Below are 24,632 nucleotides of genomic sequence, written 5' to 3' on the forward strand. Positions count from 1 at the left end.
ACGTTGAGCCCTCCGAGAGTCTCTTGGTTAAGGCCAGACGCGGCCTCTGCGTGTCCACGAACGCGATGTAATCCGCAGAGCGAGTAGCTTGTAACAGGAAGCGACTAGGCCGTGCGCGGCGCCATTTTGATGAGGTCACTGGGTGTCTCGCGATGTTCGCGCCGCCTCTGCCGCTTCCAGAACGTCTGTTATTGTTCGGTTACTACTTCCTCTCTAAGGCAACCAATAAAACAAAAAATAACAAAGCGACGGAAACGGAGTCACTCGTGTAGCGCAAACGGTTAGAGAAGCGCTGGATAGGAAAATGCGGTAAGTAGCGATAAATATTCCAGTGACTGACGGGTACCGGATGGTGGCTTTGGGCGGTGTTTGTTATAAGTATACGGTAGGTCAGCGGTAGCCGGTTCATTTAAAGGTCCTGGCGGTTTAGAGAGCAGGTTTAGTTCATGTTTCTGGGCCGTTTCACTTCAGGGAGAGGGGCTTCCCGAGCCCCCGACATCCATGGAGTTGTTGCCCCTGTCTGGAGAGAGAGAGACCTCCTCACGGATAGTTTAATGGCCCCTCACCCGGGATCAGTTCCCCGCTCTAAACTTCTGGCTGCAGCTTGCTCTTGGAGTCCAGACGTTTCCGTTAACGGTAGAAAAATGTTCTATGTTTTCCGTTGGCGTTTATGCCCGAGGTTTGGCTTTTTCTTATATGAATCTGTTGTGGATTTATTCCAAGTTGCAGGGAGTCGGGATCTTGGGGTTGCTGGTAATGTTATTACTGTTATTACTGTGTCCTGCCCGGAATGTGTATGTATGGAAACTTCTATAGGCGCCTGGAAGGAACATTTGACAGCTGAGGCTGCTGGTGTGTCAGTGTCATCACCCGGCTGCCGGTTAGAATCTATATATGAATGGGGCTAAATAATATATATATATATATATATATATATAATAATTACATACATTATTCATGAGCGAGCCCCATTGGCCTGCATTCTCTTTACATATTTATATCACCAACAATCCGCCAATAACAAGAGAGCTTGTCTGTCAATGTTCAAGCTGAGTCCTAGAGGTCTAACTGCACCCCCTAAATACCCCATGCATTAATAATACGTATAGAGGACTGAGAATATCTAATAACCAGGAACCGTCCCCTATAAAGGCGCAAGACTATAGCTAGCAACATAAATGCACGCTTTCCTGTTATTACGCTGACCATATTATTGTCTCTCCTTTTTGCATAGATGTTTTGCTTAGTTTTTTTCACATTTATTCAAATATATAAAGCTTTAAGTGACAGAGCTTCACAAATAAAAGGTAGTTAATGTTAGGATCCCGATTCATTTTGGTTTCTCTAATAATTATTTTGTAACGGGGACAGTAACTGATATTTTACTGGCTGTCGTAATGTTATTTAATGCACCTGGCATGCAGTTATTGTCATTTATTTTGTGTTTCAAATGTTTCATTTGACGTAAACTAGTTGGTCATTGAATTAACAGCTTAGGTGAGGGCGGATCTGGTGCATTTTTCTTTCTAGGAATGTATTCAGTTCTTTCCGCTACTAGGACAATTTATGGTGTAGAGAATAAATCCCTGGGGCATTTGCTGTATAAATAACGATTCTCAGACTTGAGTGTGATGTAAGACGACCACGTCTCACGCTTTCTCCAGAACGCACATAAATGTCGCACGTTGCTAAGCAGCACCTGTAACTGCTGCTGTGCGCTGTATGGGACGTATGCTTGAGTAACCGATTTGCTTTTGTCGGTTGATGCAGGACAGCCCCTTACATTAGCCGGTTGGCCACATGAAAAGTATCCGTGACACGGTAAAAGTGACCAGTGTGACCCTTCCCATTTAAATTTGATTTTTAATTTTATGAATGGGGATGTGTTTGTTATGGACGGTTGGTGCACAGCTTGAGTCCAAGAAAAGGTGGAATCATTCTTTGAAAGAGAGTTAGAGACTTTGCTTACGTTCTAAAGTCATGTTGACCTGATGATGCAGTTCATAAGTGTGAGCGGCACAATCTTCCTTTAAGGTGAATGTCCGTGATTTGATCGGTTCTCCATGATCTAGTACTGGACTTTCAGGACAGTGAAGAAGCCAAACATTTAATAGACGATAATCTGAGCTCAGCCTTCCAGTCTACATCCAGTGCAGCTGTGCTCCACCGACTGGAACTGCTGCCTCCCGGTTCTCTCCTCATTCTCTATAAATATTGCGATCATGAAAATGCTGCTTTTAAAAATGTGGCACTGGTGCTTACGGTGCTGCTGGAAGAACCGCAATTGGAGTCAGGAATCGCACTCACAACTCTGGAGGAGAAAGTCAGAGATTACCTGAACAATAAATTTCTTGGTAGTGGCCCAAGTGGCACCAAGTCTCATAAAGAAATGGACGTGGACAAGTTCGGTGGAGTGTGGAGCCGCATTGCCCATGTTGTGCTTCCTGTGCTACCAGAAAGCAAACCATTGGGGCAATGTGAGGAAGGAGGCCATGAAGCATGAACCTATGACAACTTTAACCCTTGAAGACCCTTTAGCACTGCTATTACTCTCGTTCTCAGATCAGATGCTTGCCTGTGGAAGGTACCTTTGATCTTATCAAAGAGGTTCCATCCTATGATGCTTTAGAAGCAATCTGCTATCATACTGTAAGTCTCTAAGCACAGAGAATTAGTTAACCTTTTTTCACCCTTCCTCAAGAGGAGGTACAAGTATCTTCAACTCTGACAAGATTTTGGCAAATTGGCAGCGGTTTAGTTTTAATTGGCATGGGAATTTTTTTTTCTTGAGGAATGCTTTTTCTTCTGTATAGTATTTTGTTTTGAACCTATATATATAAGGTACCATTTTGTGTGATCTATGTAAGTCTTCCCATGTTCTTATCAAAATATGGCAGCCCATTAGACCTCTAAACAAGCAGAGCCATGAAGGATCGCCTGGTAATGTAGGGAGTCGTCGGAGTGCCAGATATTTTCTACCAATAAGAACAATTTAAAGAAGTACATGGAACAGAATAATGCTGTGTTGCAAAACGTAACTTTTTTTGTGTTTGGAGACTTACTTTTAAGGAACACGGAGACTGATAAAGTTTCACTGATAGCTGGTTCTGTGCTGAACAACATTGGCTCAGCAGCAGCTTCCAGGTGCTTTATGCATGTATATGAGCGAATGGGCATATAGTGGTGCCGATAACCTCCAAGAGGCGATGGCAAACTGATCCACAGAACGCTACGAGGCTGGCATGGCTTTAATAATTAATCGGAGAAGTCTGGTAAAATAAATAATACGTACCATTACAAAGTACCAAATTAAAGGCCCAAATTACAAGGCAATGTAGTCTTATACCAGCTTTATTAAAAAATACTCTTTCATTAGTCGTGTCATTTCAGTTAAAACAAATGATTGCCTTTGTCTTTTTCTAGTCACTTAGGCAATAATGCCCTTTACTGATATTCTTGAGAAAGAAGCAACCCACTCTTTCTGCAAGATGATTTCCGTGTTCTGATTGACCCTGCCTTTTATATAGGTGTCAATATAGATTATTTTTAATGCACTGAATGTATATAGTAGATTATGGTTTAGGACTATTTTCAAATCGGGAATGTAGGGTTTTACATTATTAGTCACATGGCTTACAGCATAAGTGTATCTCATTGTACTTATTGTTGTGTTTTTTATATACATATAGTCAATAGAATAAAAGAGATTCTTATTTTAATATGTCAGCATAGTTTACTAGCTTTCTGGAAATCTGTTTTTATAACGCGTTTTTGTGATAATAGCTTATGTCGATGATATATTAGCAAAGCCCTAAATATTTCCTGAAATTTCATAGTCGCATATAATTGTTTGGAGGTTGATTGAATTCATGCAATTTAGACATGTTGCCTTTGTATACATGTAAATGATTTTGTATGCAATATGACTTTTAATTAAAACAAAGGATATACAGCATAGAAATGCCGATGTCCCGCTGTAATTATTTTCTTTGAGCAAGTCCGTTTCCTGACTTTCCGTTCCTGGAGCCCCGACCGTTCTTGCGCCTTCTGTACTGGATCAATAAACTTAGTAAGTATAATTTTACTATCGGTTCAAATGGATTTTATTAACTAAACCATAAATCCATTTACATTGAATGGAAGTAGTGAAATATTATGGTAGACGTTTGTTATATTAGAGCATTTCCGCCATTTAGCCCCATTTTGCTTAGTTTTTTTCACATTTATTCAAATATATAAAGCTTTAAGTGACAGAGCTTCACAAATAAAAGGTAGTTAATGTTAGGATCCCGATTCATTTTGGTTTCTCTAATAATTATTTTGTAACGGGGACAGTAACTGATATTTTACTGGCTGTCGTAATGTTATTTAATGCACCTGGCATGCAGTTATTGTCATTTATTTTGTGTTTCAAATGTTTCATTTGACGTAAACTAGTTGGTCATTGAATTAACAGCTTAGGTGAGGGCGGATCTGGTGCATTTTTCTTTCTAGGAATGTATTCAGTTCTTTCCGCTACTAGGACAATTTATGGTGTAGAGAATAAATCCCTGGGGCATTTGCTGTATAAATAACGATTCTCAGACTTGAGTGTGATGTAAGACGACCACGTCTCACGCTTTCTCCAGAACGCACATAAATGTCGCACGTTGCTAAGCAGCACCTGTAACTGCTGCTGTGCGCTGTATGGGACGTATGCTTGAGTAACCGATTTGCTTTTGTCGGTTGATGCAGGACAGCCCCTTACATTAGCCGGTTGGCCACATGAAAAGTATCCGTGACACGGTAAAAGTGACCAGTGTGACCCTTCCCATTTAAATTTGATTTTTAATTTTATGAATGGGGATGTGTTTGTTATGGACGGTTGGTGCACAGCTTGAGTCCAAGAAAAGGTGGAATCATTCTTTGAAAGAGAGTTAGAGACTTTGCTTACGTTCTAAAGTCATGTTGACCTGATGATGCAGTTCATAAGTGTGAGCGGCACAATCTTCCTTTAAGGTGAATGTCCGTGATTTGATCGGTTCTCCATGATCTAGTACTGGTCCTGTCCTTGAAGAATGCAAGTACAACTTTTGACAATTTGGAACGTATGCCTTTAAGGAAGGTGTTCACTTGTCAGCTATACACTTTATTTCCCAACTACCAAATGTAGCCAAGTGGATGACCAAAGTGTACAGAAGATGTACATGTTGGTCATCTGCTTCACCCATGATGTTCCCCTCATTATTTCTAATTTACCTAGAAGTGTGACGGCATTGAATTTGCCCCGACGTTTCGCCTAATATTAGGAATGTCTTACATTCAAATAAAAATTAAATTTATTTTTAATCATTTTTTCTTCATAACGTATGACGCTGTGAAACTATAACTCATGCGAGAGCCCGTGTCATTCATTAAAAGTATTTATAGTTATTTGAAATATAATATAAGTTGCGGACCATTGTTAAAGCATAAAAATTCATTGTATGAGTAATTTTGTTCATTTTGTTTCTAGTCGTATGTTTTCGGCCACCCTTGGCTGATTTGCTCTCTGGCTCCTAAACGCTCCTGTCTTGCTTCATAAAATAATGAAAAGTCTGAGGACTCTGTGCGACCCCCTTTCTTCCTTCACCACATAAAATGCCACGATTTGGACATTTTAAGAGCATTTCTTATTACCGTGTGCTCTTGCTGTAAAGGAATACAAGCACCTTGGTTAGGAGATTCGGGTTTTTCATCTTTTTCTGCCTTTTGGAAACATTTTGTATTTAAGGCAATGCATGTTGGTTCCTGAAAGGTCACGTTGGGTCTAAATGTGTGCTTCGAGTTCCTGTTACCCTGCTGTAACAGATTGCTTATCTCTGTAGCCAAATCCCCCTCCTCAATAAACCTGTAGCTTCTAAGAGCCATCATTTGATACGTACCCACAGCTGTTTCGAAAAGTGTCAAGCCCCGCAGGCCAAGTGACAGCTCTACACGGGCCGCAGCTTTTCATGTACAGGGGGTTTGGAGAATATACACACTGTTGCTAAACAGTCTCTATATTTTTGTGTCTAATAGATGAATGGCTGAGAAGAATGCACAGAGGACACACACACTGTTTCCATCCCATTGTCCATCGCATCGAAAAAAGGGAGACGCTATCGGAGGTATGTCTGCGGTCACTTCTGTCTTCTTCTAGGCGTCTTACTGTCCGGGCCGTTTCACATGTACTGCCAAAGAGATGCAAATCTAAAGAACGTCTAGGCATCAAAGCGTTAATGTGTAATTCCTGCCCCAAAACTGCTCCCCCTGACTGTGACGGTTTTGAAGACGATAAGCTCTTTAGTAGAAGGGTTGTTACGATTCAAGTTAAGTTCTATATTTTATCAAGATGGCCAAATAATAAAAAGCTAACGTTACAGGCACCGAGTACCTTGTATATTCTAAATGAACCTGTTACTTTGTTTATTACAGACCTCTCCGTGTTATGGCATGTGATCTCTGACACTGATTCTGCTGTGAGTATACCCCCGAAATGAACAAAATTGACTCCAGTATGCATTTAACATGAAAATAGTAAAAAAAAAAAAAAAAAAAAAAAAGTACTTAAATAGTACTTTATTACTACTTTATTCATTTTCTAGAATGTTTATTTGTAACTGATTTTTTTTTTAACAGTTGAAAGACCTACAAAAGAAACTGGATGTGTTCCCTATGGAAACTGATGTGCTTGTCATGGAGACCAAGCAGCCATCGTTCCATCTCACACGTAAAGTCAGCCGCAAGGGTGAGCGTTCGTTATTTTCTTTCTATATAACAGAGTGGGCGTTTCCAAGTGATCTGTTTCCAATATCAGCCGAGATCTGTGTGGAGATCCAGTTATGTTCTGCTTTGTTTGTGTGAAACATTTTGCACAGTCCGTTGGCCCTTTCTCTTTTAGCTTGATTACATGTTCAATGTGGAGCTACGCGCATTTTTGATACAGCCTAAATGTCTACTATGTACTTATACTTATTTATCGTTTTATAAAGCATAGGGCTGAAACAACTAATCGATAAAATCGATAATAATCGATAATGAAAATCGTTGTCAACGAATTTCATCATCGATTAATCGGATCGATTTTTATCCATTTTAAAAAGAGGTTTTTTTCAGAGCAAATGCTCTGAAAAACTCCTCTCCTTATGTAATCCGACCTCAAACAGAGATCGGATTATAACACCGGAATCCAGATCCCCCGCAACGCTGCAGGGGACCTGGATTCCCCTCACTGTCGGCCGGTCTCTCACTTCCGTCTCTCTCCCCCTCCCATCTGCCTCCTCCCCCCTCCCATACACTGCTCTGCCTCTCTACCCGGCACTATTACTGACAGGCACTTTCCCTGCAGCTTCATAGAAGCCTCAGTGTAAGTGAAGGTGAGTGACGGAGTCTGTCTGTGCGATGCAGACCCCCACCGGCTGACAGAGAATCATTCTCTCTGATAGCCGGTGAGTGTCTGCATCGCACAGACAGACTCCGTTACTGCACTTCACTTACACTGAGGCTTCTATGAAGCTGCAGGGAAAGTGCCTTCAGTAACGGAGCCGGGTAGAGAGGCAGAGCGGTGTATGGGAGGGGGGAGGAGTCAGAGGAGGGTGGCTCCCATACACCCCAATACACCACTCTGGCTCCTCCCCCTCTCATACGCCACTCTGCCTCTCTACCCGGCTCCCTGGTGTCTTGTCAGAAACGGAGGTTCACAGGAGGCAGAGTGGAGTATGGGAGGGGGGAGGAGCCAACGTGATGTATGGGAGGAGGCAGAGTGAAGTATGGGAGGAGCCAGAGTCGAGTATGGGAGGGGGAGGAGCCAGAGTGGTGTATGGGAGGAGGCAGAGTGGAGTATGGGAGGGGGAGGAGCCAAAGTGATGTATGGGAGGGGAGGAGGCAGAGTGGTATATGGGAGGGGGAGGAGGCAAAGTGATGTATGGGAGGGGAGGAGCCAAAGTGATGTATGGGTGGGGAGGAGGCAGAGTGGTGTATGGGAGGGGGGAGGAGGCAGAGTGGAGTATGGGAGGGGGGAGGAGGCAGAGTGGAGTATGAGAGGGGGGAGGAGGCAGAGTGGAGTATGAGAGGGGGGAGGAGCCAGAGTGGTGTTTGGGAGGGGGAGGAGCCAGAGTGGTGTATGGGAGGGGGAGGAGCCAGAGTGGTGTATGGGTGAGTTATAGTGGTGTATGGGGGGTATTATGAATTTTTAGGGCATATAGGGGGTATAAGGCATATGGATATTAGGCATATCAGGGGGGCATAAACATATCTGGGGGTAAAAGGTATATCAGGGGGCTCAGTGGCATATAGGGGTATAAGACATCGATATTAGGCATATCAGGGGGGCATAAAACAAATCTGGGGGTAAAAGGTATATCAGGGGGCTCAGTTGCATATCACTGGCATATAAGGAGTATAAGGCATATCAGGGGGCACAGTGGCATATCAGGGGGCACAGTGGAATCTCTGGCATATAGGAGGTATAAGGCATATATGGGGGCAGAGTGGCAAGCTGGGGGTCAGATGTGCATAACTGGGGGCAGTTTGGTAAATAAAAAAATTTCAACAAGGCTTTTTTTCTCAGTTTTTATTAAATATGAAAAATAGTTAACATATGAATTAATATTTACTAATAACTTTGTATTAAAACCTAGTTTGAGACGCACTGTGTTTGGGTTCTTGTAGCTTTTATTATTATGTCAGTAAAATAAGAAGGTGAATAGAGAGAGGCCATTGCAATAAAGAGATGAAAGTGTAAATTGTACGTTTTTTATTGCAATTTTTCTTCAATTTAAAATAATGTATTTTTTTATCCGATTAATCGATTAATCGACAAAATAATCGGCCAACTAATCGATTATTAAAATAATCGTTAGTTGCAGCCCTAATAAAGCACCATCATGTTCCATAGCGCTGTACAATGGGTAGACAGATCATAAGACGTAGTATATAACATCAATTTGACTTACAGAAACAGGTGATGACGGCCCTGCTCAAACCAGCTTACAATCTAAAGGCAGTTAGGGGATATTACACAATTAGTAAACATTCATCAATCCTTTTTTTTATTTAAAGAGTATACTTTTGTCTGGACTCTCACATATGTCCACCTCACTAAATTGTAAATTAATTTTATAAATTTTTTTCTGTAATTCCTAAAGTTTTATGGTTGTTTACCTTTGTATTAACCGCTTTTGCTGTTTTCCCCTTTGTAGATGGGAGATACCAGGACTTACCCAATAACCAGAGCAGCAAATCTTTGCAACCAAGGGTATCTGGAAGAGAGACATCTCCACGTAGACCCCTTCATGTTACCACCCTGGAAAGCAATGTGAAAAAAACAGGACATGTGGCTTTTAGAGAGCCTCTGTCATCTTACCGGTAAGAGTCTCGCAGCAAACTAATCATACCAATCTGCCCAATACTCATTTAGAAGACAGAAATGTTTCCTAACTTTGCATTCTTGTTCTTGTTAGGGAGGTTTCTAGCAGTCTCTTTGCTGGCACGGGCAAGACCGAGACGCGTTCGTCTTCTGGACGGGCTGTTGGTGCCCCAGAGGAAGGAGACTTTGACAGCACACGTTCTTCAGCTGTGGATGGCACGGCAGTGCAATTTCTGAATGACCAGGCAGCGATTGATGCTTTAAAATGGCGATTGCAGCGACCACAGAGGGACGTTTCTGAGCCAGCCATGCAGGCAGATTACAGGCCAAGAAAACCATCTGCTCCTTCATTCACCCCCTCTAGCAACAGGCTAGAGAAGTTAAAGCAGCGACAGCCTGACTCCAAATTAGAGAGGCTTAAAGAACGTATTCGCAGGCAGTGGGAACTTTCGGGAGAGAATAATGCTGCTGTGACCCCCGACAATGCAGACTGCCCAAAGACTAACACCAATCTGACGCGCAAAGTCACTACTGCTCCTCCTGCACCGGTTTACCCAGGTGAGATACGAGGCTAATGTTCACAACATAAGATTTTCCTGTGAAATGTTCTCCTGAGAGAAAATAGTGGTTATACCTGCTTGGTTTGTTAATATTAAAGGCATACAAATAATCCTCTCTTGTAGAACTATTTTACGACCTCTTAAAAAATGCTCCTGTCCGTGTTTTATTTTAATTGGTTATTGAAATAACATGATAGGTAGCTGTAGGTTGCAGTTTACATAATTTGCTTATTATATGATGTCACATGTATGCACCTTTTGATGTTTGTGGTATTAATAAAAAATATATTAAGACCTTACAGCTATTGTGCTTTAATGTTGGGAATCTGTTAAATGTTTAGTACTTTTTAACGCATTTAACGCTATATTCAACATATGTGCTGTTATTTTGGGGGGCAAATTCTGTTCTTTTGAAACTTTTAAACTGTCACGCTTTCTTGCTTTAGGATTTAATACCCCTAAGACAAAGATCCGTACCCCAGATGGCAAAATCTGGCAGGAGGAGGAATTTCACAACCTGAGTGCTCTGCAGCAACAAAGTGTATCACGCCCTCTGCAAGGTGAATTTTTCTCTAGATTATTGTTTTTGCACACTGCATGCAAATTAAGTATGTTTTAAAGTATTATTTGCAATAATGGGTAAGTTGATGACAGTAGTTAATGATGGGGGAAAAGTGTTCATGTACAAAGCAAATATTAAATGAAAAATTATGTTTGGGATGTGAGAAGATGATTTGTGCATACGCTATAAAACCCAGCTTCATGGTCTTATACCATTACTGAGAATATGCAAGAGGACAGAGATTGCATCCTCCCTAACATTTGGCCTTATTTGCAGAAGACACGGGTGGCACTGAGAAATCTCACACAAAGCGAACATCCAGACCCGTGCGGAAGGTGACAAGAGTGGGTGGAATTGTGGATCCCCAGAGCCCTGAACGCAAGTCAGGTGAATACATATTTCTATAATGATTAGCAAGCACATACACTATGCTTATGAGATAAGACTCACACAGATGTTGGTATATTTACATATCTCCTCTTCCAGATTTTTCTTAGAACAGCTTTATGTTTTACAAAATGATGTAGCAAAACTACATGGTGATATGCAATGTTATCCAAGTTTGTAATGTGGAAGACTGCATACTTTTCAAAAACATAGGCTTGAAATTACTAAATTGTGTAATACTATGGTATAAGGGTCTTGGAGGACCACACATTGATCCTGGGCCTAAGGTAGGCAAAGAAAGAACACTTTTTCTAGTCGGATAAGTCAAGGCGTAGAATAAATTGTAAATGGTGATTGTCAGAACTAAGGAAGGTGATTTAAAGTTAGAAGTCGGAAGACTAGCCCCCCCCCGGGGGTAACAATGTGAGAAAGTTATACTTTAAAGAAAATATAATATAGACCTGGAATATACCTCCAGTGGAAGTAGCAGACGTGCCCTAAGATAATGCAGGAAAGCCTGGGATTTGCATAAAGCTGTCCCAAAGAATTAAGTTATTACAGAAAGGGCAAAGTAGATGAGTCATTTTTGTTGTTTTCTGACATAATTATGTATGTATGTATGTAATCTTTGTTTATAGTTGACCTATCCTTGGATGGGACGTTTCAAATGTTTCCTTATTCCTATTTTAGTAATATATGTTAAATAGAAATTTCCCCTACAACTTATTCATCTTTTCTGAACAGGAAGTTTTCTTTTTTTTTTTTTTTTTTTTTACATTTGCAGGACAAATCATCACCCCACATTCTTGGCGAGATGGGCAAAAGTTGGTGAATCAAATCCTTGGGCCTGCAACAAAGGTTTCTAAAAAACAAAAAGACAGATCCCCTGATAAACGTGAAAATAAATTGAGTACGTTTACTAATAGGCAGTCTGATAAGAGGCCGGCGTCTTCTGAGAAAAGGGTAGACACAGGGAGGCAAAGGGAAAGTCGCTCTTTGTCCCGCGACAGACAGACTGTTAAACAGAACTTATCCAAAGAGAAACACAAAGATGACCAGGACAGATCCAGTAAATCAGGTTAGTAAAAACAAAATGTACTTTAACCATTGAGAGTCTGTAATATGTTCTGGTTTGTTTTCACGCACGCCTGGTGAATTCATGTTGGGCACCAGGGAAGAGCCTAATGAGTGTGAAAATCCTGCTCCTGTTATGTTCTACAACCATACAATATAAGACTGTTAAACTTTCTACCGAGTTGGAAACTTTTTTTGCCTTATTTAATGTGGTCATAATATACAGAGAAGGGTTTTAACCTTTAATTCATGTATCAGACGTATCAAGATTAGGGTCATCTCTGCTTTAAAGCTTAATATTCTGTCACTTTGTAATTCTTGGTGGCTCATGGTGCAGTGTTTTAAAATAAATAATTTGTATAGATGTAAGAATGTAGATGTATTTTGTTTCTTTTTCTTCCCCTGTTTTTCCTTTTGCATGTTTTAGGTAACACCAGCCTTTCACTTTTTCTTTCTTCATAGGACTAGTTGTCCTGACTTGCTAAAAGTGTTTTACAAAAAAGCAGAAGTGCTATTATTTGGATGATGTGCTACCCTTTTTTTTGTATTCCCTTTTTGTCTAAAACAAATAACAGATAAAGTATAAACTTGTGTAACAGAAGAGTTTGCATTTTGCTGCTTACATACCTTGAACTTCATTAACTATGTTCTGTAAGTGAAACATAGGCCAACGCTGGTGTTTTAACATCTGAATCTACCCCAGGAAGCCTTAGTTCTGTCTTGCCCAACTTCCACAATATACACTTGTCTGTAGAGTTTCTTAATACATGGCAAGGTTGTGTTTTTCTGTGATGGTATACTGAGTTGTGAATGCTTTTTGTATAAAACTTTATGTTCATCTGATTTACAGCTGGATCAGGCTCACATGTGGATAAGTTGTGTCCAGCTACCAGTAAAATGTCTCACGCACCCCCGGATACCAACAAGCAACAGGCTGATTCTTTAGAACTGAAAAAACAATTCCTACCTCTGGAAATCAGGGCGATCTTGGATGATTTGCAACTGGACAGCGAAATTCAAGTGACTAAGAAGAAACGAAGTAGAAGTCATAGTCCAGCCAAAACAAAGCTGGACAAAGCTCATGATCCACACCAGCCTCCTGTCTCTTTCAAACATAGACATTATGACCCGGACAAAATAAGAGAGTATATCCAACATCAGCAGGAGCAGAGGAAAAAGAAACAGACTGAGCAGAAACAGGCACAGCAAAAGACAGAGGAACTTAAAACCAAACGATTACAGGAACTCTATCAGAAGCAGAAAGAGGCAGTCACCAAGACCAAAAGTGCAACAGCTGCCCAACAAAAAGTTAAATTACCAAAGCCAACTCCCAGCCAGTGCTATGCGCCCAGCTCCCGATACCCGCAGGAAACACATCCTGGATTGTTCGGACAAGCTTGGCTTGATATCACTGGTCATGAAAAGCAGGTAAGTTAATTTAACACACGTTATATATATATATATATATATATATATATATATATATATATATATATATATATATATATATATATATATATATATATATAAGTTTTTCTATGGGAAATAATGCTTTGCGGCTAAAGCCCCACCTTGCCAATTTCCTGAGATGCTCTATATACAAGCATTTTGTGCAAACGGGATGACATTGAGTGTTAAAACTCATCCTGGCTGCAAAGGAAGAGCCGCAAGTACAGAGGTCTTGTTCCGCTGGTTGTGATTTTGTGTCATTTAGGACATTGGGGGGCAGAAACAGTGCTTTGTAGTGAAATACCGCTCAGATTGTGGAAAACCAAGGACTATGAATGCCCCCTGGAAAAATAAATTGGCCATTTAATATCCATTTTACTTTATTAAATGTCTGGCCATCGTTGTCGTCTCTTCTTTGTCTTTCTGCAATTTTGTCTGGTATTTTCTTCTCTATTGCTTTCTTTTTATATTGCCACTGTTCCATTAGCCTACAATTATTACTACATTTTGTTACCTGTCTGTTTTAAGGTGAAGCCTTTGTACCAGCCCTCTGGGGAATCTGACAAAGAGAACAAAGGTCAGGAGCGACCTCTTAGTGCCTCATCCAGCAGCGAACTGTCCCTTTCGGAGCCTCTGCAACCTCTACTCAGGTGAGTAGAGCTTTTTGTGCGCGTCGCATTTAATTGATTTAAGTATTTTCTTTCTATTCTGAATCAATGTGTGAATGAGTGTTTTCTGTGTGTCTAATAGATTTTTTTTTTTGTAAAAACAAAACAACTTACACATTTAGTTAAAAGCTGTAATGAAAGGCTGCTTCAAGCAGCCAATCAGTGGTGAGAATCACCAGACCATGGAGGAGGCGAGTGCCTGCAGCTCTATAAAGGTTTTTCCGTTTTTTTTTTTTTTTTTTTTTATTGGGACGTTCCTGATTTGTCATGAAAACATAACGCCATTTGCAAAAGCAGAGAATATTATGTACTGGTGTAAATGCTGACCAGTAATTTTCATATATTGTAATAAAAGTTACTGACAAAATTTGTATTAGGCACGGTTATCATTTTTAATGTTAATATGACACGATTTGGCTGGGAAGCATGTGTTTTGCTACATTGTGGGACACAATACGTTCAATAACTGTCAAGAAGCTGTGGAATTATTTGTGAGATTCAGCTTCCAGATGACCCTATAATTTGTTATTAGGTCACTGCTCGGGATATATATGGATTTGGATTTTTGTCTTTAACTCTACAAACTTCGATATGTTTTCAGAACTGATCTAGTCGACACGTATTGTCTGCAGCCTGACAAATTGCACACGACTGGCCTAATACCTCAGTCTCTGAGTCAAGTGCCAGGGGCAACGGGAATGCCCTTGCAGCCACACACTCTTTCAAAGGACTTGTTACACCCTGGGAGAGCCTTTGAGGGTAAACCAACAACCAGTTTCAGGAGTAACCTTGATCGCATTGAGGCTCTAAAGGCCACTGCCATCTCTTTGTCCTCCAGAATTGAAAATGAAGCTAAAAAGTTGGTTGAGGCATCTGTAACCCCTCAGTCGGCCTGGGGCAGCGATCCTTACCCAAAGGGTCAAACCAAAATTACATCGCGGAAACCAGATAGCCCACCTGAAAGAGAAAGCACAGACGATGTTTTCAAAGACAGAATACAGAAGATGCTCAGGACGTGTGAGAGTAATTTCTACCAGAAGGTCCTTCCTGGTGCCAACAATCTCTACAAGAAATCTCCAGAGAAATATTATCCTGATGCAGCTACCACAGCTGGAATTTGCGAGGTTGAAGAAGAGGAAACAAAGCTTACACAAGAAGAACAAGAACTTGACTGTCACCCTATCAAACATTCTGAACCAAGTCCCTCTCACAACTCAAGCACTAGTTCTATCAGTGAGGGTCCATTGATGATAGAAGAAAGCCTTTCTGAAGGTGAGGAATTCCATGCACAACGCGGGTCGCTATTTCACCCAGTGGAAGCATTTATAAACAAGGAATTTTGTATCGGTGATACCAGTTTGCACAACCCACTTGATGAATTCCGGAGAGGCGCCAGTAATTTCCAACCCCTGCCATCGTCTAATATGGAATCAAAAGATCCCTTGGAAGAGCTAGCTAAGGGAAGTCCTCACAGTGTCATCAACGTTTTCATCAAGTCATACCAGGTCCTAGAAAAAGGTCAGTATGTTATCTGCAGCGTGTTAATGAACAAGTTTAGTTGGTTGTTGTATTGATATGTTGTGTTACATTCTCCTTGTAGGTGTGGAAGGGCAGTCACAGAATGGTTTACAAGAACTTCAGCCACCCTGCGCAGATACCAGAGTCCAGGACAGTGTATCCTATGCAGATGATTTCACTTCACCATCAATCAGTGAAATCTCAGCAAACACTCAGAAAGTTCTTAAGCTGAGGTGAGATCTGTTACATTTAAACATTGTTTCACTTTTAGTGCATATCTGTCATTTTGGCCAAATCCTACATTTTTTAAGTTCTGTGCGCCAACTAAACGTGTGCTATGTATAGTATGTATAATATACCGGTATGTATGTATAAGTGTGTGTGTGTGTGTATATATATATATGTATATATATGTATATATATGTATATGTAAATATATATATATGTAAATATATATATATATGTAAATGTGTATGTTTATACACATAGTATGCAATTATTAGCAGAAAATGTAAAGTTGCTAGGAGTTTTCAATATATCCAAGGGGGGTTATATATTCTTTTCCAAAATGCTCAACTTCTACACTTTCAGGAGGTGTGTACAGCTAAAACTTGTGTACATTATGGTCACTGCAAGTCGGCTTCACTGCTGACTTCAAGCAGCCAACAGTGGCATGGAAAACAGGGCTGCTGTATTTACTCATAAACTTTACAAAACCCTGTATTATACTTTACAAGTATGCTTGAAGTATGAAGTCCCTTTATCTTGTGTTCCAAATAAAACCAAACCACTATGGGTATATATTTATGTTAAAATGTACTAATGGAGAATAGACAAGGGCTTTCTGACATAGAGTGTTGGTCTTGTCTCCAGCGCTGACAGCTCTTCTTCCAGCATCAAGGAAGAACTTCCCAGGTCTAGAAGTGATGCGGCTTCATACCATTCCTCTGGGGCTCAGTCTACTACATCACCCTCTGGATCATCTTCATCTCAAAGAAGTAGCAAACACCGTAAGTAAAGCCATTCACATGAACTTCTGGTCCATACCCTACTTTACTTATTTTTAACCCCTTAAGATCTTCATGATGATCCATGCTGTCATGAAAATATGTGCCAGAAAACCACGAGGGCATGGAAGATCATGAATAAAGTGGTGGTTTGCATGTCTTAGTTTTGCTATTCTTACCATTTGACCTAAATACTCTAATATTTTAAGCACTAACCAGTGAAGACTAGAACTGTTAAAATACCTGTTTTAGGCAAGATCCTCAACTTTAACGCTCATTTTTATGCATTTTAAAAAAACAAAATAAAAACCTGAGGTTGAGTTTGCCCTCCTCCCTGGTACGATAATGCTTGCCACTGGTTGCCTGCTTCAAGCAGATATGAAAGTGATCCCATTGAAACCGATTGCATTATTTGATCCAGCGATATGACCCAATGTCTGTAAGTAAATCAGGAGCAAGGAGATGTTTCTACTAAATCGTGGCTTATCTGTGTAAATAAAGTTTCTACAATATGGCTAAATGGCTAATAACCCCTTTGGTCCATAAGTGTAAAAAAAAAAAAAAAACCCATGAGGTTATTTGCATTTTTCTAGTTTTAGAGCATATTTTCTCCATAGTTGATCTGTGGCACCTCACTTTGCAGGAAAAGGATTGCGGAATAGAAGCCCCAAGGTCTCTCAGGAACATGAATATTCCTCCTCTGGCTCTGAAAACAAATATCAAAGGAGCAGGCGTTCTCAGAGGAGGGAGCGCTCTATAATATCAGACAGCGATAGAACAATTAGTAATCTGTCCTCTCATTCCATAGCAAGGTATGAAGTTTCCTGTATTATGTTTGCATCGTTACTACATTTGCCGATGAATTGCATATTTATCTTTTTTATTTTCCATCATCTCCCTTTCAGTCTGTTGTCTGATGCTGGTAACTCTTCAGTGAGTCGTCATTCTAGCTTACAGGAGATGGGAGTACAAGTTCCATCCCCGCCACCGCCTGCTGCGACCACTGCATTGGGATCTAAAGTGCCAGCTGGTGTGTCAGTGCCAGGTATGTTGGGCAGGTCTCTAAACTTTTGCAGTACATGAAAAAAAAATGCAACGTGATTAATGAATTTCCCCTCTGCAGGTACCATGCGATTTTCTCCTGCCGCACTTCATCAGCGTATGTCGGCAGAAATTAACCACCTGAGTGCTGTGGACGACACCATGCAGCACTTGTGTTTTGTGGAACGAGTTCATAAGGTTTTACAAGCTGAGGAAGATATTATTTTCCGTGTAAAGAGGCTCAGGGTAAGCACATAAAAATCAAAGTCAGATGCAGAACAACAAATAACGGTGAACAGGCTTGTCTTTCACGTTAATGGAGACAGGAATTAAACATTTTAGAACTGGACACGTCTAAACTCTCCATCTCATGAAAAAAAAAATCTTATATATATTTTTCTAATTTTTTTTTTTTTTTTATGTAAACTATGAATATGATATCCAGTTCTTCAGTAGCTTGTTTGTTTCTTACAGGCCCAGCAAGAACAGCAGGAACAGGACTTATTTGCACTGAAACAAGAAATGGAGCAAAAGCAGGAAAGCTTTGGACAGGAGTATCAAACATCAGCAAAGGTAATCCAGGACGAAGCGCAATTGAGCTCCCGGAATACATCAGAAACATCTGGTTCACGGACTACCAACACAATCCAAGAGGTTAGCAACATTTTATGATGATTTGCATAGATTTGGCTGTATTGTCAATCATCTTAATTCCATACATGACATTCATCAACAATGCAAGCATGTGTGTTGGTATAGTCACTGACTCTGGTGTAGTATAAACTTACATATTACTGGCATATTTCTTGTTAGGAGATAGATCGTGGTTACCTGTCTCCAACCAGCTCAGATGTCACTGTGACCCTTTCTGTTGATCAGCCGAAAAGACCACGTCACTATGAGTCAAGGTATTGCAGAACCGTATTTCACTGCTTTAATGTATAGGTATAGATTTTTGAAATGCATGGAAATGTGTCCTGCCCTATAGCAAACCAATAAATGATGCCTTCACATTTCTCTTCATAGAAAAAGGGGGTCTCGTACAGCTTCTCCATTATCTCCACCTTCCAGCAGTACAAGTCAATCTAGGGAGCATCTTTATAGGTGAGAATATTCCTCAGTATTAAAAGTATTAAAACGCTTGGCATGTTGCAATAAAATGGTTGTATCACTCTTTAACGGTAATGTTAAGATCTTTGTTTTGTTTTTACACAGAGACAGGAGTGCTTGTATTCTTGTAGTTAAGGGTTAAGTTTGAACTACTTGTTGTGACTTTGTTATTTTTTGGAAGTAGACATGGGTTAGCTATTCTTTATTTCATATGTGGCCAAAGGATGTTTCTGTAACTGACAACCCTTGCTTTGTTGTGATAGTGAACACAACAGTCCACCAACTTCAATCAAGGAAGCAACTATAAGCCAGAGTGAGCTCGAGGAGAGCATTTCTGAGATGTTACCATCTCCGACAAGCAGCATATTGGAAGAAGGGAGCCTGTCCCTGAGAAACAAAGGTAATACCTTTTGGAGAGCCTCTGAATCATTTTACTGTCAAAGGCCCCTTTGTTAACTAGAGTATCATCCACACCATGGGTAAGACCTGTGACAGAAATATGAAGGGTTGCTGCTTGATGTACGTAGTGGAAGTGAGGATTGTTTTACTATGACTGATTATGACTGACTGTATGTTGTTCCTCAGGCCCCAGCTCAACAGGTCACATTAATGATGAAAAGGTTATAGAAGAGCAATCATTTCGCACGCTACTTCCCTCTGAGGCCCACCGCAGAGACAGCATGGAGAGACAGTTAAGCCATCCCAATGAATCTTATAAAGAGAATATTCCTGGCAAGGTAAAACTGAATGTTCAGTGGAAACCTGCTATCCAGCAGCATTTATTTTTAGCCCTTGCATAACTCGCATTGATGGCTTCTTCTCAGGAACACAGTGGCCCGTTTTCAGGTGGGCAGGACAGCTTTTCTCGCTTTACCATGGAAATGGTGCGGCAGTACATGCAGGAAGGGGAAATGCGAGCAGCCCACCAAGCTGCTCTTCTTCGCCTGCGGGAAAAAGCTCTAAAAGACAAGACCAAAGCAGAGCTTGCATTGCTAGAACACCAAAAAAGGTAAGTGGACTCCTCTCCGGAGCATATACAAGAAGTTTATGAGGGTGTGAAGGGAACAGGTGGTGAGGGAGGAGTACAATGGAAACCTCAGAGTCTGTAGCCATGGAGGAAGAGTGAAAAGTGGAAGTTGGGCTGCCAGAGTGATTTAATGCCGTTTAAGTTTCAATGCCATTCCAAGTATCTCCAGTTAGAAGAGAAGACTGAAACAGTGTGCACGTGATCACAAATAAAAACACATATCGACATTGCCCTTCAGGATAAGGCGCTCCCGATGTGCCATTGTTTCTGTCATTTCATGTGGATCACTTCATTTGATTAATTGCTGTTATGTTGTGTTACATTGTCTTTGTTTCCCGTTGTTTAGACGGCTGAAAGATAAAGGAGAGGATGATAAGATGCCTACACTGACGAAGCGCCAGCAGGGTCTACTACTGAAGCTACAGAAGGAGCAGGTGTGTTTTCATACCCATGTAACCAAACAGAATTCAGCGTGATGCATCTGTGGTTGTTTCTGTTTTCTGTAACATAGAACCTGTGTTTTCAGGCTGAAATTAAACGTCTGCAAGAAGTTAACAAAGCGGCTCATAGGGAGAGGCAGCTTATCCTGAAACAGCAAGAAGAGATTCACCGCATTCAAAGCAGTACACAGAGACTGAAAGAGAAGCTGAAATGTGCCGAGAGCGTGCAACTGGTGAGACTTAAGCACTGACCGTTTATTTGTGACTAAAAAAAGAGTCTTCAAGTAAGGGACGCAGTGATCACCTTTTTCCTAGCTGGAATGGTCTATGAATTTTTTCTTTACTTATTGAGTATAATCCGCTGTCAGTTTTGTTCGCTAGTAATGCAAGCTTGTGTTAAAGGAGATCATAGATTATTTTTTTGCTATGAGTTAATTTATCCAAATTGATACAATTTTGACTAGTATAACCATGAAATACAGATACCTTATCCTGTGTTCTCATCTTGTCATTGGATGTTATATTATATAAAAATCTAATCTGTAATTTCGGTTTAAAATAATACGAGGGAGCTGCCCTCTGTGTCCCAATGGATTGAGTTTTTGGTAGAATGGATTTTGTTTCTAGGCTCTTTTCTCACTTGGGCTGTTTTTGTCCAGGAGCTACCCAGTGAAGGAGATATCCCACCTAGTCCTGCGTCTACCCCAGTCCCCTCGGATGCAGAGAGTCGCAGCCAGTCCCCGGTGTCTGTGTCCAGCAGCGAGACCAGCAGCATCATGCAAAAACTGCGGAAAATGCACAGCCATATGGATGCCAAGTAACTAGTCTTTGATACATTGCTTCCTTTTCTGTTGCTGACTGTTAAATACAGGTTACATGACTGAAATGTAAAGTCCCTTTTCCGAAATCGTTTGGATGTTAGTGCGTTCTGCTCCCCTCCTGTCTGCAATGCTTCCTCAAGTCTTTCTTGCACCGTGTCTTTACAGTCAGTGGCATTTTTTGTGAAGCCATTCTGTTCTACTTTCCTGATATATGTATTTACAGTTTAGGCCCCCTATTCACTGGCACCTTCATAATTGCATATTCATAAAAACATGTTTCTTATTTGAATTCTATCTTGATCCTTTTGTTTGCAGTTCCTTTACTATTTTCTCCTATATCTTGTTTTAAGTTTATATTTTCCTTTGTTTCTTTCTCCTAGCATACTATTTTTTTTTCTTCTGCTGCTCCACATGTTATGTCTTTGAATCAGATTCACATCTATGGCTACTTACAAGTCCATCCAGCCAGGATCATGTTGCCCTCCTAATCTTTGCATTCTTCCTTTCTGACTTCTAACTGACCCTGCTTACAATTACCAGTATCGCTGCTGTGGTCCTCTTTATCATGGCCTCCGATCCATTCTTCTACACTTTTTCGCTCTAGTCTCCTTGGTAAACTCTTGCTCCTTTTCTTGTAGAGACATCTGCCCTGTTCACTGCTTCTTCTCTGTCTTTACGCCCCAGCACTGGGCTTCTCTCAGTGTGTGCTTTCCCAAACTTCACCCCAAATTCCAGCTCTATATCTGCCGCCAGCTGCTCAGGTAAAGGCACCGCTCCCTCTGCTCCCTACATTTTGCGGGAGGCATGGTAGCTGCTGTGGTGAAGAATCCTAAGAGCATGACCGTGTGCTGCTGAGGGGACGGGGGGCTTGTGGGGGTAGAGCATGCGGATGTTGTGTATCACCCCCTTTCCTCTGCCTGCTCTTCCCTCATTTCTCCCTGCCCCTGAGTGAGGTGCTTTACCTATTTGAGTGTTGCTTAAATTCACATTTCCCTTAGGTTTTTGACCAAAAGAGAACAGCAGCTGGTGCAGCGTAGGTTACATGCCCAAGAGCTTCTGGACTGGAAGAAGAGACTAGATGAAGAGGAGATTGAAGTTAGACAGATTGAGAAGCAAGCTCTAGCAGCTTGGGACAAACAGAGAGTGAAAACAAACAGCCAGGGTCCAGATGAAGCGAAGGACATTACTGAAGGTGAGATTGTGTACATGGGAGAAAACCTTGGCAATCCATCATTGGTAGAAAAAAATGGTGGCTGCTGATGAAACCTTTGGTAGTGAAACACAATATAAACAGACTTAGTTTGTGTTTTTAGTACTCAACAGTCCAGTACTTAGTAGAATCGCCTTCCACAGCAATAACCATATTTTTTAGAAAATGGGACACAATACAAAGATCGACCGGGAAAGAAGTGATTTGTGAATTATTGGGGCAGGTGGACACTATATTTTACAGGCAGAGTAATGTAAACAGTGTGATTTATTTAACCCTTTATTAATTCATAAAGCACATCACATGGTAATCAGCAAAGTGTTCGAGAATCTGACGTACTATTTCAGTGGCAAGCATGGGTAAACTTGTGTATCAACGGTGAGCAAAATATGATGTTAACATTAAATAATGGAAGTAGTGCTGTATAGATTATTGGAAACCTACTGCATACCCATAACCTAGATATACTATGGGGTTACAAGAGAAAAGAAAAACGACTTAAATTGAAAAACTTTAGGAAGTAGAGGGTGAATTAATATGTGCTCATAACAATAAACCAAATGTTAATGTTAATTTGGTTTTTATTTTCACAGATCATAGAAGCTCTGAGGAGTCTCCAGTTCCATTAAGTTCCCCAGGTGGCATCAAGACCTCTGGGAGTCCCCCATCTGACTACGTCCCATCTGAGACTATTGAGCATTCAACAATTGCTGAAGAAATTTTGGAGCAAAGTGGTGATCACAGCAGCATCTCTGAGGAATTGGTGCCATCTTCATATAGCAAAGAGGTACTTTTACTTTACCCCCATGTGGCAGGGGGTTTTAAATTTCCACTAAAAGTTGGCCAAACACCCCAAAATATAAGTGTCTTGATTTACATATAAGTTTCATATACTTCTTTCAATTACTGGGTAAATATTAGAGTGTAGATTTTTACCTTTTAATATGTTGGGTTTGTTACATCGACCATGAGCCAAAGTATCTATGAAATGTCCATAAAAAAATGAATAATTTTGGTTACCAGACAACCTATTTTCCTAGGATCATTACGACACTAGCCAAGCAACCATTTTGCCGCACGTTTCTGCGAAAACTTGCCACAAAATTGAACAATGATGTTCATGTGCAGATGTCCAGTCTGCTACCTGAATGAAATCAGGACAAAGATGCAGCAAAAGTGGGATTTTTGTTTTTAGGGTCTACAGTACAATCTTTACCGCGGAAGCCCTTTCTGCTATATAATTTGCTGTAATGGAAGTTTATAGATTAGAAATGGGGCAGAGTACAGGTGTAATCTAATGCTATATAGACATTTTGTACCCTAATGGTCAGGCTTCAGTTACATACAATTTTATATAATACGATAGAAAGCTTAAGATACAGCAATAGGTCAGGCCTGTGTTGTATGGTACATCTATTTTCCAGCCCAATCTCTTTGCAGACTGGAAAGAAATAGAATTCAGTTCATGCACCAACCACAGCTGTTATGTAAGAGAGTACCATTGTGGATTGTGTACTTTTGTATCGGTAACCATGATGTTTATGAATTGCAGTCTCAAACAAAAAGCATCAAATCTCCAGATTCCGCCAAGGAGAGTCCAAAGTCTGGGAGGCATCAGGTCCACTTTACATTGCAACTCCATCAGCTGTCTCACACTTGGTCTGAAGAATCTTTATCCATAACCCATTCAGGTAAAACCGCTCTTTCTTACTTACTAAATCTCGGTCTCTTCAAAACACTACATCCCAACAAAATTTTCCTCTGCGACTCTGGATGTATATAGTTGTGCTTACGTTTTACATATGTACATTATATATAATAAATATACATTATAAAACTATTGTAGGACTCCCAGTTTCTCTTTGTTTTATCATGTTGGTTTGTTCAGGATTTTCTTGATGTTTGTTCTTGATTTTCTTGATAGAGACCACATCAGATCAAAGTGATACCGAGTGCCGTGTTCGAGCATTAAGGGAAGAACTGAGAAAACGCAAGTCTGTGGTGGTAAATTTAAAGAGAGAGCAAAAGAGACGGCAGAAAGAAAAGCTGCGAGCACAGGAAGCCATTCTACTGAAGCAACTACAGGTGAGGATAAGGCTGATCTCACTGAATATTCTTGAGCAGCAAGTAATGTTTATTTTAAAAACTTCCCCAAAGGAAGGGATCTCAGTGAGACAGATATGTAGCTCAGAAATATGAGCATCCACTAACATTTCTTTTATTTTTTTGCAGTCATATGATGAGTACATTCAAAAGGCTCAAGCTGAGCTCAGTGAAAACCACAAACCAGAATCCAGTGAAAACCACAAACCAGAATCCAGTGCAAAACCCATCGCTAAAACTGCAGCGGTCAGCAGAGAACCAGCCCTATCTGACAGGTATCTAACGTTA

The 24,632-nt window shown here is 40.6% G+C and overlaps 1 protein-coding gene across 1 annotated transcript in view; it reads left to right on the top strand.

Annotated features, from left to right (window-relative positions):
• The first annotated feature begins 7 nt into the window (after positions 1 to 7).
• CEP350 (centrosomal protein 350) overlaps positions 8 to 24,632 on the top strand; it is a 30,558-nt gene continuing 5,933 nt past the window's right edge. The window contains exons 1-31 of the mRNA XM_053468943.1: positions 8 to 309; positions 6,040 to 6,128; positions 6,436 to 6,479; positions 6,640 to 6,748; positions 9,201 to 9,366; positions 9,462 to 9,925; positions 10,374 to 10,487; positions 10,766 to 10,876; positions 11,661 to 11,954; positions 12,801 to 13,378; positions 13,928 to 14,049; positions 14,669 to 15,585; positions 15,668 to 15,818; positions 16,459 to 16,595; positions 17,236 to 17,404; positions 17,498 to 17,637; positions 17,716 to 17,879; positions 18,108 to 18,287; positions 18,447 to 18,541; positions 18,660 to 18,737; positions 19,007 to 19,143; positions 19,329 to 19,480; positions 19,568 to 19,752; positions 20,117 to 20,204; positions 20,297 to 20,443; positions 20,870 to 21,027; positions 22,030 to 22,223; positions 22,835 to 23,028; positions 23,794 to 23,932; positions 24,166 to 24,326; positions 24,474 to 24,619. Of these exons, the coding sequence (XP_053324918.1) occupies positions 6,044 to 6,128; positions 6,436 to 6,479; positions 6,640 to 6,748; positions 9,201 to 9,366; positions 9,462 to 9,925; positions 10,374 to 10,487; positions 10,766 to 10,876; positions 11,661 to 11,954; positions 12,801 to 13,378; positions 13,928 to 14,049; positions 14,669 to 15,585; positions 15,668 to 15,818; positions 16,459 to 16,595; positions 17,236 to 17,404; positions 17,498 to 17,637; positions 17,716 to 17,879; positions 18,108 to 18,287; positions 18,447 to 18,541; positions 18,660 to 18,737; positions 19,007 to 19,143; positions 19,329 to 19,480; positions 19,568 to 19,752; positions 20,117 to 20,204; positions 20,297 to 20,443; positions 20,870 to 21,027; positions 22,030 to 22,223; positions 22,835 to 23,028; positions 23,794 to 23,932; positions 24,166 to 24,326; positions 24,474 to 24,619 (5,819 nt within the window). The 5' untranslated portion in view covers positions 8 to 309; positions 6,040 to 6,043. The remainder of the gene's footprint in view (positions 310 to 6,039; positions 6,129 to 6,435; positions 6,480 to 6,639; positions 6,749 to 9,200; positions 9,367 to 9,461; positions 9,926 to 10,373; positions 10,488 to 10,765; positions 10,877 to 11,660; positions 11,955 to 12,800; positions 13,379 to 13,927; positions 14,050 to 14,668; positions 15,586 to 15,667; positions 15,819 to 16,458; positions 16,596 to 17,235; positions 17,405 to 17,497; positions 17,638 to 17,715; positions 17,880 to 18,107; positions 18,288 to 18,446; positions 18,542 to 18,659; positions 18,738 to 19,006; positions 19,144 to 19,328; positions 19,481 to 19,567; positions 19,753 to 20,116; positions 20,205 to 20,296; positions 20,444 to 20,869; positions 21,028 to 22,029; positions 22,224 to 22,834; positions 23,029 to 23,793; positions 23,933 to 24,165; positions 24,327 to 24,473; positions 24,620 to 24,632) is intronic.

The sequence above is a fragment of the Spea bombifrons genome, chromosome 6, assembly GCF_027358695.1.
Source record: "Spea bombifrons isolate aSpeBom1 chromosome 6, aSpeBom1.2.pri, whole genome shotgun sequence".
In the NCBI taxonomy this organism is placed as follows: Eukaryota; Metazoa; Chordata; class Amphibia; order Anura; family Pelobatidae; genus Spea; species Spea bombifrons.